The sequence below is a fragment of the Heliangelus exortis genome, chromosome 9, assembly GCF_036169615.1.
Source record: "Heliangelus exortis chromosome 9, bHelExo1.hap1, whole genome shotgun sequence".
NCBI classification, from domain to species: Eukaryota; Metazoa; Chordata; class Aves; order Apodiformes; family Trochilidae; genus Heliangelus; species Heliangelus exortis.
Window position 1 is genome coordinate 778,085 of NC_092430.1, and position 21,484 is coordinate 799,568.

At 52.8% G+C, this 21,484-nt stretch overlaps 3 protein-coding genes across 3 annotated transcripts in view; all 3 read left to right on the top strand.

Moving 5' to 3' along the window:
• LOC139800063 (type II inositol 1,4,5-trisphosphate 5-phosphatase-like) overlaps nt 1–21,484 on the top strand; it is a 107,782-nt gene that overhangs the window by 39,531 nt on the left and 46,767 nt on the right.
• LOC139800038 (type II inositol 1,4,5-trisphosphate 5-phosphatase-like) lies at nt 11,755–12,815 on the top strand. Its single transcript, XM_071752720.1, is given in 4 exon segments — nt 11,755–11,844; nt 11,928–12,118; nt 12,598–12,712; nt 12,714–12,815. Coding segments are annotated over 4 exon segments (498 nt in total).
• LOC139800040 (type II inositol 1,4,5-trisphosphate 5-phosphatase-like) lies at nt 18,273–19,333 on the top strand. Its single transcript, XM_071752726.1, is given in 4 exon segments — nt 18,273–18,362; nt 18,446–18,636; nt 19,116–19,230; nt 19,232–19,333. Coding segments are annotated over 4 exon segments (498 nt in total).

The window sequence follows — 21,484 nt, forward strand, 5'->3', positions numbered from 1 at the left end:
GAATGCTGTGGGAGACAGTGTCAAAGGCTTTGCTGAAGTCCAGGTAGACCACATCCACAGCCCTCCCCTCATCCACGAGGCGGGTCACCCGATCATAAAAGGAGATCAGGTTGGTCAGGCAGGACCTGCCCTTCCTAAACCCGTGCTGGCTGGGTCTGATCCCTGGCCCATCCTGCAGGTGCTGTGTGATTGCACTGAGGATGATCTGCTCCATAACCCTGCCAGGCACTGAGGTCAGGATGACGGGCCTGTAGTTTCCCGGGTCCTCCTTCCGGCCCTTTTTGTGGATTGGCGTGACATTCGCCAACTTCCAATCATCTGGGATGTCCCCAGTGAGCCAGGACTGTTGGTAGATGATAGAGAGAGGCTTGGCGAGCTCTTCTGCCAGCTCCCTCATCACTCTTGGGTGGATCCCATCCGGTCCCATAGACTTGTGGGGGTCCAAGCAGCTCAAGAGGTCACTGACTGTGTCCTTCAATATTACAGGGGGGCTGTTTAGATTTTTATCACCCTCTATAGGCTCCAGAAGCCTGCTGTCAACAGGATAACCTGTCTTTCTGTTGAAAACTGAGGTAAAGAAGGTGTTAAATACCTCAGCCTTTTCCTCATCTTTGATAACTATATTCCCACCCATGTCCAGTACAGAATGAATGTTTTCCTTGCCCCTTCTTTTGCTATTGATGTATCTGTAGAAGGATTTCTTATTGTCCTTCACAGAGGTAGCAAGATTCAGTTCATGTAGTGCTTTTGTCTCTCTGATTCTCTTTCTACATGACCTGACTATATTCCTAAATTCCTCTTGAGAAGTTAGCCCTTTTTTCCATAATTGATAGGCCCTCTTCTTAACCCTAATTTCTTTCAGAGTCTCCCAGTTCAGCCAGACTGGTTGCCTTCCCCGCCGGCTCGCCTTCCGGGACTCTGGGACAGCCTGCTCCTGTGCTTTCAGAATATGCTCTTTGAAGTATGCCCATCCCTCCTGGACCCCTTTGTTTTCAAGGGTTGTTTCCCAGGGTATACTCTGAACCAGTCTTTTGAATAGTCCAAAATCTGCTCTCCGGAAATCCAACACAGACGTTTTACTGACGACCCTCCTTGTTTCCCTGAGTATTGAAAACTCTATTATTTCATGGTCACTAAGTCCCAGTCGTCCATCAACCACCACATCTCCCACCAGCCCCTCTCTGTTTGTGAAAAGAAGGTCAAGTGGGGCTCCGTCCCTGGTGGGCTCATTTACTAGTTGGAGCAGGAAGTTATCTTCAATACACTCTAGGAATCTCCTAGACTGCCTCCTCTCTGCAGTGTGGAGTTCCCAGCAGATGTCTGGCAAGTTAAAGTCACCTACAAGGATAAGGGATGATGATTTTGAAACATCCTCCAGTTGCTTGTAGAATATTTCGTCGACCTCATCGTCCTGATTGGGCGGTCTGTAACAGACTCCCATCACGATATCGGCCTTGTTGACCTTCCCACTGATTCTAACCCACAGGCATTCTGCCCTATTATTGGTGGTCTCAACTTCTACAGTGTTGAGAGATTCTCTAACATATAGGGCTACCCCTCCACCTCTCCTACCCTGCCTGTCCCTTCTGAAGAGCCTGTATCCACCCATGGCAGCACTCCAGTCATGGGAGTCATCCCACCACGTTTCCGTGATAGCGACTACATCATAGCTTTCCTGCCGCACGATGGCTTCTAGCTCCTCCTGTTTGTTGCCCATGCTGCGTGCATTGGTGTACATGCACTTCAGCTGGGCTGCTGGTTTGTCATTTATCTCGGGTAGTCCACCTTTAGGTTCCTCTCTGGAGAGCTCAGTTTCAACCCTCTCCCCCTTCAAACCTAGTTTAAAGCCCTCCTTATCAGCCCCTTCAACCTATGACCTAGAGTCCTTTTCCCCCTGTTAGTTAGATGAAGTCCATCAGATCTAATGACACAAGGCAGTTTGGGATTTGCCCCATGGTCGAAGAACCCGAAGTTCCGCCGGTGGCACCAGTCCCTTAGCCACCCATTAATGAGATGGGTTTTCCTAGTTCTCTCCTCATTTAAGCCTTCTACTGCAGGAACTGAGGCGAAGACTACCTGTGCTCCTGACCCATCGACTAACCGACCCAGGGCCTTGAAGTCCTTTTTAATCCCTCTTGTACTTCTTCCAATAATGTCATGACTGCCAGCCTGAACTACCAACAGTGGATAATAGTCCGAGGACTGAATTAGTTGAGGGAGTCTCTTAGTAATATCCCTCACCCGGGCACCAGGAAGGCAGCAGACCTCTCTATTGGATGGGTCAGGTCGGCATATAGGGCCCTCAGTTCCCCTCAGAAGAGAGTCACCAACTACGACTACCCTTCTTCTTTTCTTTGTAGGTGAAGTTTTAATCCGTCTGCTAGACAGGGGGTGAACGGGAGGCCTTATGGACAGATCGTCCTCTTGTCTGTCCTCTTCTTGATTCTCTGAGTCCAGGGCCTCATATCTGTTCTCTATGGGCACCTGGGGGAGTGGTGGAGGTTGGGAGAGAATTCTTTTGCCTTTTCGGTGGGGGACTTGTTTCCATTCTCCCCTATCCACCTGGTCTTCATCAGCTGCCTGATAGGAGGAGGGGCAGGGCTTCACCGTCTCCTGTTGGTTTTCAATTGTAGTTGAAAGGGTGTGACTCCACCAGTCAATTTCTTTTTCACTTTCCCTAATACTTCTTAGTCGCTCTACCTCCTCCTTAAGCTCCGCCACCATGCTCAGCAGGTCATTGACCTGCTCGCATCTCACACAGACCTTATTTTCGCTGTCCGCCGGTGCCAGGATGAGGCTCAAACAGTCTGCACAGCCAGAGGCCTGAACAGCTACATCCATCCTAAGGGGTTCGGTTTGTGTGGACATCCCCTTCTTAACAGCAACAGTTTTTGCTTTTTTCACAACCATTGCTACCTGTGCCCCTCCTGCTTGCCCTGCCTGCGCAAACTGCCTCGCTAACTGCCGCTTCACCTTCCTGTTTGCCTGCTCCTGTTCGCCGCGCTCCGGGTCACTGGCGCTCCTGGCAGACACTTTAAATCCCTCGTGGCCCGGCTGGGTGCCGCCCCCTTCTCAGCTGATTGGTCTCCGTAGAAACCCTTCAACAGAAAGGTTACACAGCACGCTGCCGGTAGCCGTTTGAATTCTCCGGTCGATTCAGCCGCTTTAAATCCCTCGTGATGAAGGAGTCTGGAGTCCATAGTTTGTTCTTCTGCTTGTTGAAATTTGGAAACTCTTCGTCCACATTTTTTATGCAGTTGGTAATCCCCGGTGGCACTCGTGCATAACGTGTCACGGGTGGGAGGGCCCCATGGGGTCAGTAGCTCTGCAAGCCGGAGCACCCTGTGCACTGGCAGGTTTGTTCTGCCTGGTTCCCTTCCTACGAGGAGGGTTTGGGGTTTGAGGAGCTCACAAGCACCATCACAGTCTGCAAACCTGCTTCCCAGCTTTGTCACTGAACTTTGCTTTCCCTTTGCAGTTGTCCTGGACAGTGACCTCCAAGTCCTTGGTGAGTTCTGTGGGTGTTTTAGTGCCTGTCACGTGTGTTCCCTGGGGCTTGTGCTTGGCGAGGCAGATGTGGGGGTCTCGTGATTTGGGGGGGATCTTGTCTTGGGTGGGCTGTTTGCCATGGTTTGGTTCATGCTCACAAATATCATCACCCCAGGATTAATTTTCCCAAATATTTTTAAAATTCTACCAGGTGGTGAATGAATTGTTGTTACTTAATGGGCAGAATAAGAGTTTTTTATTTATTACAAGTGCTGATTTTTATATTTTTAAATGGCATTCTCGTGGAAAGCGTGGATAAAGACCACGGTAAGCACTGGTGGGAAGTCGTGAGTGACTGCTGAGTTCTGCGGGGGCTCGGCTGGGCCCGGCAGCACCAGCACCACGAGGGCTCTTTGCCATCAGCTCTGCCCTCTGCAGCTCTGGGATTTAGCTCATTTCTTTGCAGATTTTTTGCTGGGACATACAATGTGAATGGTCAGGCCCCCAAAGAGAGCCTTGAGCCTTGGCTGAGGTGTGATGCTGAGCCACCAGACATCTACTGCCTGGGGTGAGTGTCCCCTCCTGGCCTGGGGCTTTCCTGTGACTGCAGCAGGGGGTGTCCAGCTCCTTAGCTTTACAGAGCCTCCAATCAGCAGAACTGAATGTTGAGTTTTCAGCTATAAATTGAAATAAATTATAAATTGAGTACAAGTTGATGTAGTTCTTTCCCAGAGGAAAGGGATGGAGTTATCAACAAGTGCATGCATCTCTGGGTTCCTTCCTCTGACACAGTTTCCAGGAGGCTGTTCTGAGTAAAGAAGCTTTCTTTTTCTGTGGAACACCACGGGAAGAGGAATGGTTGAAAGCTGTCACTGAGAGTCTTCACCCAGATGCCAAATCTGAAAAGGTAAACGTGGAATCACTTCCCACCTGGGCCTCTTTCCCTCTGCTTTCTCTTCTTCTCCACCGCTGTCTCCTCCAGGGGTTCGTGGGTTTTTGCTCTGAAGTGATGGAGGGGGAGTTGCTGTGCAGGGACAGGACAGGAGACCAGAGCAAGGAAATTGCTGCTGTCTTGGGGGAGGAGAATAGGAATCATCTTAGTCTCTTCATCTACACAATCCATGGTGGGATGAGTTTGAAGGTATCTTGGTTGGAACACTGCTGCTGTTTTGGTCTTGCTCCTCTCTTGTCACTGTTAGTGAAGGGAAATTCCTCCCGCGGGCTGTGCCTGGGCTGTAGGTTTTGTTTTGGGCTTCAGCTTTCTTCCCTGTGGTGTTTGGTCCCTGGCTCCTCTGGGTGCTGTGCTGTGAGTGCCCAGCTGATCCTTCTGATGAGCCTGGAATTCTTTTTTTTTTTTTAATCTGTATTTTTGTGGCTCATGTTCTGGACAGGGGGCGATGGGACTTCTCTCTTCAAACCTCTCCCCTTGTAGTATTTCCTGGAACAGGGTCTGTTTTCCAGGTGAAACACGTGAGGCTGGTTGTTGCGTGAGAGGAATCTCGCTGTGGGCGTGAGCTCGGTCCGTGAACAGAGTCAGTCGAGCTAGTGCTGGTTCAGATTAGTATCAGAGAATTAAGTTCGATCCGCCTGGCTCTGGGACCTGCTTGAACCACACCCTGCCGATCCCGGGCATGCGCATCTGGGCTAGCCCCAGCTGGCACAGGCGGTGCGGGCACCGTCCAGGCACCTGCTGCCTACAGCTGGTGGGAATCATGCTCCTGTTGTACATGAGAGAGGATCCAGTGATGAACATCTCCGAGGTGGAAGCTGAGACTATGGGCACTGGGATCATGGGGAAGATGGTAGGAATGGTGGCAACCCTGGGCTGAGGCTCCTCTGTTGTGTGTAAAAGCTCCTGAGCAATTCTTTGTCTTTTATCTTTCAGGGTAACAAAGGTGGTGTTGCCATAAGGTTTAAATTCCATAACACTACTACTCTGTGCATATTGAATTCTCACCTGGCAGCTCACATAGAGGAATACAAGAGGAGGAACCAGGACTTCCAGGACATCTGCTCTCGGATGCAGCTCCGCCAGTCAGATCCCAACTTGGCCTCTCTCACCATTGCCAAACATGAGTATGCTCCCCCTCTGGCTGTGCCCATCACTCCGTGGGGCAGGGAGAACTTGAGGAACACAGGAGAGTGCCAGGTTCTCCTGGCTGGGATGTGGGAAGGGGTCAGAAATGCTTTACTGGAACCCTGGGGCTGAGGGTGGTCACTGTCCAGGTCTGACAAGTCACTTGCCACCCTGTGCTCTCCCAGCTTTGTTTTATTTTCAAGTGAGGATGTGGCAGCAATGTGCACTGATTTCCCCAGGGGGATTTAATCTCTGGGATATCAGAAGCACCAGTTATCAAGAGGCAGTGACAAGGATGCAGAACGGGAATTAAAAGCAGCAAAAAATAGAAAATAAAGCTTCACTTTCAGGTTTTCACTGCTGCTTGTTGTCTCTGATGGCCAAGCAGACACAGCACCCAGCTGACAGTGTTGGGAGGAGCTGCTGGGTCCTGCCTGTGGCCAGACCGTGCACACTTGTGCTCTGTGTTCTCCTGCAGTGTGATTTTATGGCTGGGTGACCTCAACTATCGTCTGGAGGATCTCGATGTGGCAAAAGTGAAGCAGCTGGTGGAAGAGAAAGCTTTTCCAGAGCTCTGGCAGTATGACCAGGTACTGAATGAGGCAAAGGAATGCAAATGCAGTCTTTGAAGGCTTTACAGAGGGAGAGCTTTCTTTCCAGCCAACACACAAATATGATGCTGGCTGTGATGACTAAAGAGTGGCAGATCTAATGAGTCTAAACAGGAACAGTTCTTAGGTTATTGCTCTTCCTCTCCTTTAGGTCCAGTTTACATCTATTCATCTTGCTTTTCTTCCACTGATGTGTACCAGAACTTTTTCCCAGGAAAAATCCATTGTCTTTCCCCAGGGCTGTACAAAAACAAGGAATTATTTTTGTTAGTTTCTTTTTTGTTGTTGTTGTTGGTTTGGGTTTTTTTCCCTTGGCAAAATTTTGAGCATCTTTTACTTGCTGATACCTTCTCTACCTCCTCAGACCAGCTATATAGAGCCTCTGTACCTCAGATCAGAGCAGCTGGGGTCTGAAATGGAGCATTTGTGCTGTCTGTAGCCGAGTGCATCCTTGTGTAAGTCTGGGTATTGCACTGATTGGATCCAAAGAACAAAAGAAATATTTTCAGCTTTGAAGAAGCAGAAAGCAAAGCATGATACAGAGCTACTTAAGAGCAGACCATTTTGCAACTGCTCAAAGCAGCTCTGGCAAACACAACTTTGGTGGAGACCTGGCTGCAGGCCATGGCAGGAAAACAGAGTCTCTGGGAGAGCAGTGTCTTGCCTTGCTTTGTTCCTCCACCTGAGCTGGGCCTCCTCTGCCCATCCCCAAACGCCCCCTCCAGGACCCCCAAAATGCCCTCTGAACCCCTCAGACTGCACCCATAAACTTGTGCACCTGCAGGTTCTTTAGATGAGCCAAAGCTCTTCTTCTCCCCCAGTGGGGGCTCCTTGGCTGTCCCAGGCCCTGCTTTCCCCTGCTGTGGCCACTGCAATCAGGCAATGAGCACTTCCCAGAGGAGACTGAGGCAAGGAAGTCCTGGAAAACCTCAGCATTCTCAATATCCTCTGGAGCTAGGTCTGACATTTCCTTCAGGAGAGGGCCTACATTTTCCTGGCTTCTCCTTTCATTCCCACCTATGTGCCTCTCAAAGCTTTTCTTATTGCTCTTTCCAACCCCGGCAAGATTCAATCCTACCTGGGATGGATGTGGCTCTCCTGCCCTGCTCCCCAGCTGCTCCGACCACCTCTCTACTCCTCCCAGGGTACGTGCCGTTGCTTCCCCCCCGCCTCTGCATGCTTCCTCCTTCACTTGGAGGGCTTTCAGGAGCTGCTGGCTCATCCCCGCCGCCCTCCTGGAATTTTTCCCCGGCTGCGGGATGGGGAGAGTGGGGAAAGAGCACCTGCCAGCATGGGCCGGGAACCAAGATGTCCGCCGGGCAGCCCCCTGCTTGCCCCGGGACTACAGCTCCCAGCATGCCCCGGGACTACAGCTCCCAGCATGCCCCGGGGCGCTCCTCCTCTCCTGCTGCCTGGGCCCGCCCGACCCCGGGGCTGCCCCGGCCCCGGCCCAGCTGGGAGGGGGAGCAGGAGGAAGGGGATCTGGGCAGGGAGGGAAGGCAGGACAAAGAGTGGTGAGGAGCGGGAAAGAGGTGGAGGGGAAGGGGGCAAAGAGGGAGGAGGAGGGAGGGAGGGAGGGAGGGAGGGAGAGAGAGGAGAAGGGCGGGAAGGAGGAGAGAGGGGGGATGGAGAGAGAGCGGGCCAGGGGCCTGAGAGAGACAGAAAAGGCCCCAGGAGAGGGGAGTGACAGAGGGGTGGGAGAGGGAGCAGGAGAGAGGGGAAAGGGCGAGGGGAGAGGAAGGGAGTGGGGAGGGAGAGGCAGGAAAGGGGAGAGGCTGCAGGAGAGAGAGGGACAATAAGGCCAGGAGAGGAGAGGGAGAGAAAGATGTGGAGACAGAGAGAGAGAGAAACAGCAGTGGCTCTGAGACCCGGCAGGGAGGAATTGGGAAGTGTTGAGAGGGAGACAGCCAGTGAAAGCCCAAAGTTGTGATGGGCAAAGGACAGGGAGGGAGGGATGAAGAGCTGGGGGCAGGGAGCTGGGCAGAGCCCCAGAGGAGCAAGCAGTGATGAGCAGCTGGTCCAGACCCTACCAACCTGGGCTTTCTTTTCAAGGAAGCAAGCTTGTTTTCATTTTTAAGGTTTGATTAGGGACCCTTGGTTTGTGTTCCTGGTTTCTTCAGGTTGATGTTGTTGTTGTTGTGCTGGATTGTGTTGTGTTTTCTGTCTTGAAACCATCATTTCTGGTCTGACACCTCTGGAGCAGGTAGGGCAGTGTGACTGATGGTGTGGTCTTGCATATTTCTAGGGAGTCAGTGGAAATGGTGGTTGGAGCCTTCTGCATCCCTTACCCTTTGATTTCTTGAGTGTAAATCTTGCAGTGGATTTGCTGAGGTGCAAAAAGGAAATGGGAGAGCAGATCTTCCTCACTTACACCCCCCCCCCCCCTCCCCCATCTGAAGATGAACAGAGAAAATCTCTGGGGCTGTGTTCTTTTATTAAACGTGTGTCAGACACGCAGCGCCAGGGGACTTGTGTGCAGAGATTGGCTGCATGGGCCTGGGGCTTGACCATCATCACCTGGAAGGGAAAAAGGAAAAAAAATGGGTGATGATGGGGGACTTGTTCCCAAGTCTGTTTCTTTCTATATTCTCTTGCACCAAGAGACACCCAGACAGCCTGAGCCATCCCCTCCCTTCACTGTCCCTGTGACCATCAAGCCCACTGCATCTCCCCGAGGCTGTCCTGCCATGGCTGATAGGACACCCTGTGGATCCTTGCAGCCTGATGTCCCCTGAGGGTCACAGTGCCAAGAGCTGAAAAGATGCAATCAGTGGGTTCCCCCAGGGGGTTTTAATTCCCCCCTCTCACCTTGGGGTGACTGACAGCTGCATTTCCTTGTGCTCAGTGTGAAAACCTCTGCCAGGTCCTTGTGCTGTTGGTGTCTGAGCTCCCAGCTGTGAACGTGCCCCCCATTTCAGCAGAAATTCCAGCAAAGCAGATCAGGCTCTTCTTGCCCCCCATTTCCTTAACCACTTGGGGATCAGTTGGCAGCAATCACTCAGTTGCTGAAGCTTCTGGGTTGCAGGGATGGGATGGGATGGGATGGGATGGGATGGGATGGGATGGGATGGGATGGGATGGTGTTACGATCCGAGTTATTATTTATATTTTGTTTGAGAGGAAAATTCAGCCACTACTCATAGACAACGCGTGAATTTACGAAAATAATCAGGCTTTATGATTTTAACAAGTTAAAAGGATTTATTTAGGATTTATACAATTAGTTACTTTGGAGAGAAGAGTCATTAAGAAGAGAAAAGAAGGAGAGAGTAATCAAGATGTTATCACCGTCCGCCGGCCCTGGCCTCTGGCTGTAATCGGGTGCATAGGGTCTGTCGCTCCTGCCGCTTCTCTGTCCCGTAGCTTGAAGCCGAAGTGCTGAGGGGGGGGGGAGAAGAAGAGCCGAGCACTTCTCCTTTTTCTCTTGGAGTTTTATACAGCAGGAGTTCTGTCTTTTCATAAATCACTGGCACACAGACTTGCTAGAAATAACACAGATTTTGCCATCTCAAGAACTTCTCTTTTATTTATTATTGTCTTTCAGTCCTTGGTACCCTGCTCAATTTATTACCTTTGTCTGGACCATGTACCAGCAGGCGACTGGATAAGCAGTCTTATCTTTAGGAGCTTGTCAAGCATGATATAAAACAGAAGCTAGTTAAGTTTGGGGGAAAAATCTGTTAATTGAGGATGTTTGGTATATTTTAAAAAGAGCAGAAAAAATACTGATTCAAGAGACATATTTTGTATTTTCAAAGTGTTTACATCAGATGGGATGAGCACAGCCTGGAGGAGGAATTTCTGGAGTCAGAAGGAATTTCTGGAGCCTGCCGGAGGAATTGCTGCAGCCTGGAGGAGGAATTGCTACAGCCTGGAGGAATTTCTGGAGCCTGGAGGAGGAATTTCTGGAGCCCGGAGGAGGAATTTCTGGAGCCTGGAGGAATTGCTGCAGCCTGGAGGAATTGCTGTCTGGCTCCTTCCAGGCTGCCTCATCCTGCTCTGGTGCCTCAAAGCCACAGCCCAGGGTTTGGGCTGAGTTTTTTGTTTCAGGCCCCAGTGGCAGCCTCTCCCCAGCGCCTGGAAATGGGATGAAACCCAGGGGGTTTCTGTCTCAAAAATCCCACCCATTTTTTGTTAAAACGGGACATCTCCTGCTTTCACCAAGAAATCAACCCTCCTGCCCCTCTCCCCTTTCCTCTGGGACCAGGGCGGAGATCGTGCCCCCCCCTTTACCCCTCCGTGCATGGGATGGGAGCTGCTCCCGGTCCCGTTGTCCCGCCAGCCCCCGCCACCACCGCCCCTGTAATAAATACCAGTTGAAATTTTTATTGTTTTGTTGAATGAATCCTTCCCTAGAATGTTTAATTGGGTGTGGTTTGTAATCATAGGATCGGGGTTTTTGTTCGGGTTGTTTGTGGGAAAACATGTTGGGGCATGTCGAAGACCACGAGGCAAGTCCGCAAGACAGAACAAAGAAGCTCTTCCCTTAGCAACGGGACAGAACCTGCGGACCAGGGACCAATACAGAGAGCCCGCGAAAGAGCCTCCAATGAGAAACTAATAAAGGACTAAGAGGGAGGGGGGTTACCGAAAGTATAAAAGGACTGGTTTACCCTATCCAAGGCGCGAACCGTTGGCGGAGGTGTCCTGCCTCGGTCGCCCAGCGCGCTGCTTTGCATATATATCTCTCTCATTTACAATAAAAGTTTTGTTATCGCTAAGACGAGTCAAATGTTTTTAACAGCCCCTATTCCCGGGGACCGCTCTGCCGGCCCCGCCGCGTCATTCCGTGTCCGGTGCCGCTGGGGGCAAAGGCCGGAGGAACCGGGGCCGGGCAGGAGAAGAGGAGCCCGGGCCGGACCGGGCCGTGTCTGTGCCATTGGCGGGCAGTGCCGTTAGCGGGGGGAGCGGTGGCTCCGCAACGATGCTTTGCGAGAGCTCCGCTGAGCGGCCGGAGTGGGGCGGCCACCGGAACCGGTACCGGTACCGAGGATGGATCAGTTGGTGGCCATCCAGGAGAGCCTGGAGGAGGGGAAGATCTGCCGGATCGTATCCTTTGGCTCGGTCGCGATGGTGCGTACGGGGGGCGGCCCCGGGGGTCCCGTCTGGTTCCGTCTCTTCCCGTCTGATCCCGTCCGGTCCTGTCTGGTCCCGTCCTTCCTTGACCCTCGGCCCAGGCGGTGCAGGGGGTTCTGGTCTCCCGGGGAGAGCCGGGAGAGCCGTCTGCTGGGGCTGGTGGAGAGCGGCGGGCAACGCGCGTAGGTGCCGGGGACCCGGGGGTACCGGGGGGGTGGAGAGGGAGCGGTGGGGTCACCATCCCGGGGACGCTGAAATGCGGTGCGGGTGTGCGGAGGGATGTGGTTCAGCCCACGAGCCTCCATCCTCCCTTGTTTTTTTAGATTCCCAGTCTGCTTCCAGCAGACATCATTCGCGAACCGAGCTCGCGCCCACGGCGAGATTCGTCTCACGCAACATCTGGCCCAACTGGGCACAGGTGGGGCGAGCACCGTCCGGGCCCATCACCCGGCAAGTCCTGGCACCTGCTGCCTACAGAAACATGTGAGGCTGGTGGGAATCATGCTCCTGTTGTACGTGAGAGAGGATCCAGTGATGAACATCTCCGAGGTGGAAGCTGAGACTATGGGCACTGGGATCATGGGGAAGATGGTAGGAATGGTGGCAACCCTGGGCTGAGGCTCCTCTGTTGTGTGTAAAAGCTCCTGAGCAATTCTTTGTCTTTTATCTTTCAGGGTAACAAAGGTGGTGTTGCCATAAGGTTTAAATTCCATAACACTACTACTCTGTGCATATTGAATTCTCACCTGGCAGCTCACATAGAGGAATACAAGAGGAGGAACCAGGACTTCCAGGACATCTGCTCTCGGATGCAGTTCCGCCAGTCAGATCCCAACTTGGCCTCTCTCACCATTGCCAAACATGAGTATGCTCCCCCTCTGGCTGTGCCCATCACTCCGTGGGGCAGGGAGAACTTGAGGAACACAGGAGAGTGCCAGGTTCTCCTGGCTGGGATGTGGGAAGGGGTCAGAAATGCTTTACTGGAACCCTGGGGCTGAGGGTGGTCACTGTCCAGGTCTGACAAGTCACTTGCCACCCTGTGCTCTCCCAGCTTTGTTTTATTTTCAAGTGAGGATGTGGCAGCAATGTGCACTGATTTCCCCAGGGGGATTTAATCTCTGGGATATCAGAAGCACCAGTTATCAAGAGGCAGTGACAAGGATGCAGAACGGGAATTAAAAGCAGCAAAAAATAGAAAATAAAGCTTCACTTTCAGGTTTTCACTGCTGCTTGTTGTCTCTGATGGCCAAGCAGACACAGCACCCAGCTGACAGTGTTGGGAGGAGCTGCTGGGTCCTGCCTGTGGCCAGACCGTGCACACTTGTGCTCTGTGTTCTCCTGCAGTGTGATTTTATGGCTGGGTGACCTCAACTATCGTCTGGAGGATCTCGATGTGGCAAAAGTGAAGCAGCTGGTGGAAGAGAAAGCTTTTCCAGAGCTCTGGCAGTATGACCAGGTACTGAATGAGGCAAAGGAATGCAAATGCAGTCTTTGAAGGCTTTACAGAGGGAGAGCTTTCTTTCCAGCCAACACACAAATATGATGCTGGCTGTGATGACTAAAGAGTGGCAGATCTAATGAGTCTAAACAGGAACAGTTCTTAGGTTATTGCTCTTCCTCTCCTTTAGGTCCAGTTTACATCTATTCATCTTGCTTTTCTTCCACTGATGTTTACCAGAACTTTTTCCCAGGAAAAATCCATTGGCTTTCCCCAGGGCTGTACAAAAACAAGGAATTATTTTTGTTAGTTTCTTTTTTGTTGTTGTTGTTGGTTTGGGTTTTTTTCCCTTGGCAAAATTTTGAGCATCTTTTACTTGCTGATACCTTCTCTACCTCCTCAGACCAGCTATATAGAGCCTCTGTACCTCAGATCAGAGCAGCTGGGGTCTGAAATGGAGCATTTGTGCTGTCTGTAGCCGAGTGCATCCTTGTGTAAGTCTGGGTATTGCACTGATTGGATCCAAAGAACAAAAGAAATATTTTCAGCTTTGAAGAAGCAGAAAGCAAAGCATGATACAGAGCTACTTAAGAGCAGACCATTTTGCAACTGCTCAAAGCAGCTCTGGCAAACACAACTTTGGTGGAGACCTGGCTGCAGGCCATGGCAGGAAAACAGAGTCTCTGGGAGAGCAGTGTCTTGCCTTGCTTTGTTCCTCCACCTGAGCTGGGCCTCCTCTGCCCATCCCCAAACGCCCCCTCCAGGACCCCCAAAATGCCCTCTGAACCCCTCAGACTGCACCCATAAACTTGTGCACCTGCAGGTTCTTTAGATGAGCCAAAGCTCTTCTTCTCCCCCAGTGGGGGCTCCTTGGCTGTCCCAGGCCCTGCTTTCCCCTGCTGTGGCCACTGCAATCAGGCAATGAGCACTTCCCAGAGGAGACTGAGGCAAGGAAGTCCTGGAAAACCTCAGCATTCTCAATATCCTCTGGAGCTAGGTCTGACATTTCCTTCAGGAGAGGGCCTACATTTTCCTGGCTTCTCCTTTCATTCCCACCTATGTGCCTCTCAAAGCTTTTCTTATTGCTCTTTCCAACCCCGGCAAGATTCAATCCTACCTGGGATGGATGTGGCTCTCCTGCCCTGCTCCCCAGCTGCTCCGACCACCTCTCTACTCCTCCCAGGGTACGTGACGTTGCTTCCCCCCCGCCTCTGCATGCTTCCTCCTTCACTTGGAGGGCTTTCAGGAGCTGCTGGCTCATCCCCGCCGCCCTCCTGGAATTTTTCCCCGGCTGCGGGATGGGGAGAGTGGGGAAAGAGCACCTGCCAGCATGGGCCGGGAACCAAGATGTCCGCCGGGCAGCCCCCTGCTTGCCCCGGGACTACAGCTCCCAGCATGCCCCGGGACTACAGCTCCCAGCATGCCCCGGGGCGCTCCTCCTCTCCTGCTGCCTGAGCCCGCCCGACCCCGGGGCTGCCCCGGCCCCGGCCCAGCTGGGAGGGGGAGCAGGAGGAAGGGGATCTGGGCAGGGAGGGAAGGCAGGACAAAGAGTGGTGAGGAGCGGGAAAGAGGTGGAGGGGAAGGGGGCAAAGAGGGAGGAGGAGGGAGGCAGGGAGGGAGGGAGAGAGAGGAGAAGGGCGGGAAGGAGGAGAGAGGGGGGATGGAGAGAGAGCGGGCCAGGGGCCTGAGAGAGACAGAAAAGGCCCCAGGAGAGGGGAGTGACAGAGGGGTGGGAGAGGGAGCAGGAGAGAGGGGAAAGGGCGAGGGGAGAGGAAGGGAGTGGGGAGGGAGAGGCAGGAAAGGGGAGAGGCTGCAGGAGAGAGAGGGACAATAAGGCCAGGAGAGGAGAGGGAGAGAAAGATGTGGAGACAGAGAGAGAGAGAAACAGCAGTGGCTCTGAGACCCGGCAGGGAGGAATTGGGAAGTGTTGAGAGGGAGACAGCCAGTGAAAGCCCAAAGTTGTGATGGGCAAAGGACAGGGAGGGAGGGATGAAGAGCTGGGGGCAGGGAGCTGGGCAGAGCCCCAGAGGAGCAAGCAGTGATGAGCAGCTGGGCCAGACCCTACCAACCTGGGCTTTCTTTTCAAGGAAGCAAGCTTGTTTTCATTTTTAAGGTTTGATTAGGGACCCTTGGTTTGTGTTCCTGGTTTCTTCAGGTTGATGTTGTTGTTGTTGTGCTGGATTGTGTTGTGTTTTCTGTCTTGAAACCATCATTTCTGGTCTGACACCTCTGGAGCAGGTAGGGCAGTGTGACTGATGGTGTGGTCTTGCATATTTCTAGGGAGTCAGTGGAAATGGTGGTTGGAGCCTTCTGCATCCCTTACCCTTTGATTTCTTGAGTGTAAATCTTGCAGTGGATTTGCTGAGGTGCAAAAAGGAAATGGGAGAGCAGATCTTCCTCACTTACACCCCCCCCCCCCCCTCCCCCATCTGAAGATGAACAGAGAAAATCTCTGGGGCTGTGTTCTTTTATTAAACGTGTGTCAGACACGCAGCGCCAGGGGACTTGTGTGCAGAGAATGGCTGCATGGGCCTGGGGCTTGACCATCATCACCTGGAAGGGAAAAAGGAAAAAAAATGGGTGATGATGGGGGACTTGTTCCCAAGTCTGTTTCTTTCTATATTCTCTTGCACCAAGAGACACCCAGACAGCCTGAGCCATCCCCTCCCTTCACTGTCCCTGTGACCATCAAGCCCACTGCATCTCCCCGAGGCTGTCCTGCCATGGCTGATAGGACACCCTGTGGATCCTTGCAGCCTGATGTCCCCTGAGGGTCACAGTGCCAAGAGCTGAAAAGATGCAATCAGTGGGTTCCCCCAGGGGGTTTTAATTCCCCCCTCTCACCTTGGGGTGACTGACAGCTGCATTTCCTTGTGCTCAGTGTGAAAACCTCTGCCAGGTCCTTGTGCTGTTGGTGTCTGAGCTCCCAGCTGTGAACGTGCCCCCCATTTCAGCAGAAATTCCAGCAAAGCAGATCAGGCTCTTCTTGCCCCCCATTTCCTTAACCACTTGGGGATCAGTTGGCAGCAATCACTCAGTTGCTGAAGCTTCTGGGTTGCAGGGATGGGATGGGATGGGATGGTGTTACGATCCGAGTTATTATTTATATTTTGTTTGAGAGGAAAATTCAGCCACTACTCATAGACAACGCGTGAATTTACGAAAATAATCAGGCTTTATGATTTTAACAAGTTAAAAGGATTTATTTAGGATTTATACAATTAGTTACTTTGGAGAGAAGAGTCATTAAGAAGAGAAAAGAAGGAGAGAGTAATCAAGATGTTATCACCGTCCGCCGGCCCTGGCCTCTGGCTGTAGTCGGGTGCATAGGGTCTGTCGCTCCTGCCGCTTCTCTGTCCTGTAGCTTGAAGCCGAAGTGCTGAGAGGGGGGGGGAGAAGAAGAGCCGAGCACTTCTCCTTTTTCTCTTGGAGTTTTATACAGCAGAAGGAGTTCTGTCTTTTCATAAATCACTGGCACACAGACTTGCTAGAAATAACACAGATTTTGCCATCTCAAGAACTTCTCTTTTATTTATTATTGTCTTTCAGTCCTTGGTACCCTGCTCAATTTATTACCTTTGTCTGGACCATGTACCAGCAGGCGACTGGATAAGCAGTCTTATCTTTAGGAGCTTGTCAAGCATGATATAAAACAGAAGCTAGTTAAGTTTGGGGGAAAAATCTGTTAATTGAGGATGTTTGGTATATTTTAAAAAGAGCAGAAAAAATACTGATTCAAGAGACATATTTTGTATTTTCAAAGTGTTTACATCAGATGGGATGAGCACAGCCTGGAGGAGGAATTTCTGGAGTCAGAAGGAATTTCTGGAGCCTGCCGGAGGAATTGCTGCAGCCTGGAGGAGGAATTGCTACAGCCTGGAGGAATTTCTGGAGCCTGGAGGAGGAATTTCTGGAGCCCGGAGGAGGAATTTCTGGAGCCTGGAGGAATTGCTGCAGCCTGGAGGAATTGCTGTCTGGCTCCTTCCAGGCTGCCTCATCCTGCTCTGGTGCCTCAAAGCCACAGCCCAGGGTTTGGGCTGAGTTTTTTGTTTCAGGCCCCAGTGGCAGCCTCTCCCCAGCGCCTGGAAATGGGATGAAACCCAGGGGGTTTCTGTCTCAAAAATCCCACCCATTTTTTGTTAAAACGGGACATCTCCTGCTTTCACCAAGAAATCAACCCTCCTGCCCCTCTCCCCTTTCCTCTGGGACCAGGGCGGAGATCGTGCCCCCCCCTTTACCCCTCCGTGCATGGGATGGGAGCTGCTCCCGGTCCCGTTGTCCCGCCAGCCCCCGCCACCACCGCCCCTGTAATAAATACCAGTTGAAATTTTTATTGTTTTGTTGAATGAATCCTTCCCTAGAATGTTTAATTGGGTGTGGTTTGTAATCATAGGATCGGGGTTTTTGTTCGGGTTGTTTGTGGGAAAACATGTTGGGGCATGTCGAAGACCACGAGGCAAGTCCGCAAGACAGAACAAAGAAGCTCTTCCCTTAGCAACGGGACAGAACCTGCGGACCAGGGACCAATACAGAGAGCCCGCGAAAGAGCCTCCAATGAGAAACTAATAAAGGACTAAGAGGGAGGGGGGTTACCGAAAGTATAAAAGGACTGGTTTACCCTATCCAAGGCGCGAACCGTTGGCGGAGGTGTCCTGCCTCGGTCGCCCAGCGCGCTGCTTTGCATATATATCTCTCTCATTTACAATAAAAGTTTTGTTATCGCTAAGACGAGTCAAATGTTTTTAACAGCCCCTATTCCCGGGGACCGCTCTGCCGGCCCCGCCGCGTCATTCCGTGTCCGGTGCCGCTGGGGGCAAAGGCCGGAGGAACCGGGGCCGGGCAGGAGAAGAGGAGCCCGGGCCGGACCGGGCCGTGTCTGTGCCATTGGCGGGCAGTGCCGTTAGCGGGGGGAGCGGCGGCTCCGCAACGATGCTTTGCGAGAGCTCCGCTGAGCGGCCGGAGTGGGGCGGCCACCGGAACCGGTACCGGTACTGAGGATGGATCAGTTGGTGTCCATCCAGGAGAGCCTGGAGGAGGGGAAGATCTGCCGGATCGTATCCTTCGGCTCGGTCGCGATGGTGCGTACGGGGGGCGGCCCCGGGGGTCCCGTCTGGTTCCGTCTCTTCCCGTCTGATCCCGTCCGGTCCTGTCTGGTCCCGTCCTTCCTTGACCCTCGGCCCAGGCGGTGCAGGGGGTTCTGGTCGACGGGGAGAGCCGGGAGAGCCGTCTGCTGGGGCTGGTGGAGAGCGGCGGGCAACGCGCGTAGGTGCCGGGGACCCGGGGGTACCGGGGGGGTGGAGAGGGAGCGGTGGGGTCACCATCCCGGGGACGCTGAAATGCGGTGCGGGTGTGCGGAGGGATGTGGTTCAGCCCACGAGCCTCCATCCTCCCTTGTTTTTTTAGATTCCCAGTCTGCTTCCAGCAGACATCATTCGCGAACCGAGCTCGCGCCCACGGCGAGATTCGTCTCACGCAACATCTGGCCCAACTGGGCACAGGTGGGGCGAGCACCGTCCGGGCCCATCACCCGGCAAGTCCTGGCACCTGCTGCCTACAGAAACATGTGAGGCTGGTGGGAATCATGCTCCTGTTGTACGTGAGAGAGGATCCAGTGATGAACATCTCCGAGGTGGAAGCTGAGACTATGGGCACTGGGATCATGGGGAAGATGGTAGGAATGGTGGCAACCCTGGGCTGAGGCTCCTCTGTTGTGTGTAAAAGCTCCTGAGCAATTCTTTGTCTTTTATCTTTCAGGGTAACAAAGGTGGTGTTGCCATAAGGTTTAAATTCCATAACACTACTACTCTGTGCATATTGAATTCTCACCTGGCAGCTCACATAGAGGAATACAAGAGGAGGAACCAGGACTTCCAGGACATCTGCTCTCGGATGCAGTTCCGCCAGTCAGATCCCAACTTGGCCTCTCTCACCATTGCCAAACATGAGTATGCTCCCCCTCTGGCTGTGCCCATCACTCCGTGGGGCAGGGAGAACTTGAGGAACACAGGAGAGTGCCAGGTTCTCCTGGCTGGGATGTGGGAAGGGGTCAGAAATGCTTTACTGGAACCCTGGGGCTGAGGGTGGTCACTGTCCAGGTCTGACAAGTCACTTGCCACCCTGTGCTCTCCCAGCTTTGTTTTATTTTCAAGTGAGGATGTGGCAGCAATGTGCACTGATTTCCCCAGGGGGGTTTAATCTCTGGGATATCAGAAGCACCAGTTATCAAGAGGCAGTGACAAGGATGCAGAACGGGAATTAAAAGCAGCAAAAAATAGAAAATAAAGCTTCACTTTCAGGTTTTCACTGCTGCTTGTTGTCTGTAATGGCCAAGCAGACACAGCACCCAGCTGACAGTGTTGGGAGGAGCTGCTGGGTCCTGCCTGTGGCCAGACCGTGCACACTTGTGCTCTGTGTTCTCCTGCAGTGTGATTTTATGGCTGGGTGACCTCAACTATCGTCTGGAGGATCTCGATGTGGCAAAAGTGAAGCAGCTGGTGGAAGAGAAAGCTTTTCCAGAGCTCTGGCAGTATGACCAGGTACTGAATGAGGCAAAGGAATGCAAATGCAGTCTTTGAAGGCTTTACAGAGGGAGAGCTTTCTTTCCAGCCAACACACAAATATGATGCTGGCTGTGATGACTAAAGAGTGGCAGATCTAATGAGTATAAACAGGAACAGTTCTTAGGTTATTGCTCTTCCTCTCCTTTAGGTCCAGTTTACATCTATTCATCTTGCTTTTCTTCCACTGATGTTTACCAGAACTTTTTCCCAGGAAAAATCCATTGGCTTTCCCCAGGGCTGTACAAAATCAAGGAATTATTTTTGTTAGTTTCTTTTTGGTTGTTGTTGTTGGTTTGGGGTTTTTTCCCTTGGCAAAATTTTGAGCATCTTTTACTTGCTGATACCTTCTCTACCTCCTCAGACCAGCTATATAGAGCCTCTGTACCTCAGATCAGAGCAGCTGGGGTCTGAAATGGAGCATTTGTGCTGTCTGTAGCCGAGTGCATCCTTGTGTAAGTCTGGGTATTGCACTGATTGGATCCAAAGAACAAAAGAAATATTTTCAGCTTTGAAGAAGCAGAAAGCAAAGCATGATACAGAGCTACTTAAGAGCAGACCATTTTGCAACTGCTCAAAGCAGCTCTGGCAAACACAACTTTGGTGGAGACCTGGCTGCAGGCCATGGCAGGAAAACAGAGTCTCTGGGAGAGCAGTGTCTTGCCTTGCTTTGTTCCTCCACCTGAGCTGGGCCTCCTCTGCCCATCCCCAAACGCCCCCTCCAGGACCCCCAAAATGTCCTCTGAACCCCTCAGACTGCACCCATAAACTTGTGCACCTGCAGGTTCTTTAGATGAGCCAAAGCTCTTCTTCTCCCCCAGTGGGGGCTCCTTGGCTGTCCCAGGCCCTGCTTTCCCCTGCTGTGGCCTCTGCAATCAGGCAATGAGCACTTCCCAGAGGAGACTGAGGCAAGGAAGTCCTGGAAAACCTCAGCATTCTCAATATCCTCTGGAGCTAGGTCTGACATTTCCTTCAGGAGAGGGCCTACATTTTCCTGGCTTCTCCTTTCATTCCCACCTATGTGCCTCTCAAAGCTTTTCTTATTGCTCTTTCCAACCCCGGCAAGATTCAATCCTACCTGGGATGGATGTGGCTCTCCTGCCCTGCTCCCCAGCTGCTCCGACCACCTCTCTACTCCTCCCAGGGTACGTGCCGTTGCTTCCCCCCCGCCTCTGCATGCTTCCTCCTTCACTTGGAGGGCTTTCAGGAGCTGCTGGCTCATCCCCGCCGCCCTCCTGGAATTTTTCCCCGGCTGCGGGATGGGGAGAGTGGGGAAAGAGCACCTGCCAGCATGGGCCGGGAACCAAGATGTCCGCCGGGCAGCCCCCTGCTTGCCCCGGGACTACAGCTCCCAGCATGCCCCGGGACTACAGCTCCCAGCACGCCCCGGGGCGCTCCTCCTCTCCTGCTGCCTGAGCCCGCCCGACCCCGGGGCTGCCCCGGCCCCGGCCCAGCTGGGAGGGGGAGCAGGAGGAAGGGGATCTGGGCAGGGAGGGAAGGCAGGACAAAGAGTGGTGAGGAGCGGGAAAGAGGTGGAGGGGAAGGGGGCAAAGAGGGAGGAGGAGGGAGGCAGGGAGGGAGGGAGAGAGAGGAGAAGGGCGGGAAGGAGGAGAGAGGGGGGATGGAGAGAGAGCGGGCCAGGGGCCTGAGAGAGACAGAAAAGGCCCCAGGAGAGGGGAGTGACAGAGGGGTGGGAGAGGGAGCAGGAGAGAGGGGAAAGGGCGAGGGGAGAGGAAGGGAGTGGGGAGGGAGAGGCAGGAAAGGGGAGAGGCTGCAGGAGAGAGAGGGACAATAAGGCCAGGAGAGGAGAGGGAGAGAAAGATGTGGAGACAGAGAGAGAGAGAAACAGCAGTGGCTCTGAGACCCGGCAGGGAGGAATTGGGAAGTGTTGAGAGGGAGACAGCCAGTGAAAGCCCAAAGTTGTGATGGGCAAAGGACAGGGAGGGAGGGATGAAGAGCTGGGGGCAGGGAGCTGGGCAGAGCCCCAGAGGAGCAAGCAGTGATGAGCAGCTGGGCCAGACCCTACCAACCTGGGCTTTCTTTTCAAGGAAGCAAGCTTGTTTTCATTTTTAAGGTTTGATTAGGGACCCTTGGTTTGTGTTCCTGGTTTCTTCAGGTTGATGTTGTTGTTGTTGTGCTGGATTGTGTTGTGTTTTCTGTCTTGAAACCATCATTTCTGGTCTGACACCTCTGGAGCAGGTAGGGCAGTGTGACTGATGGTGTGGTCTTGCATATT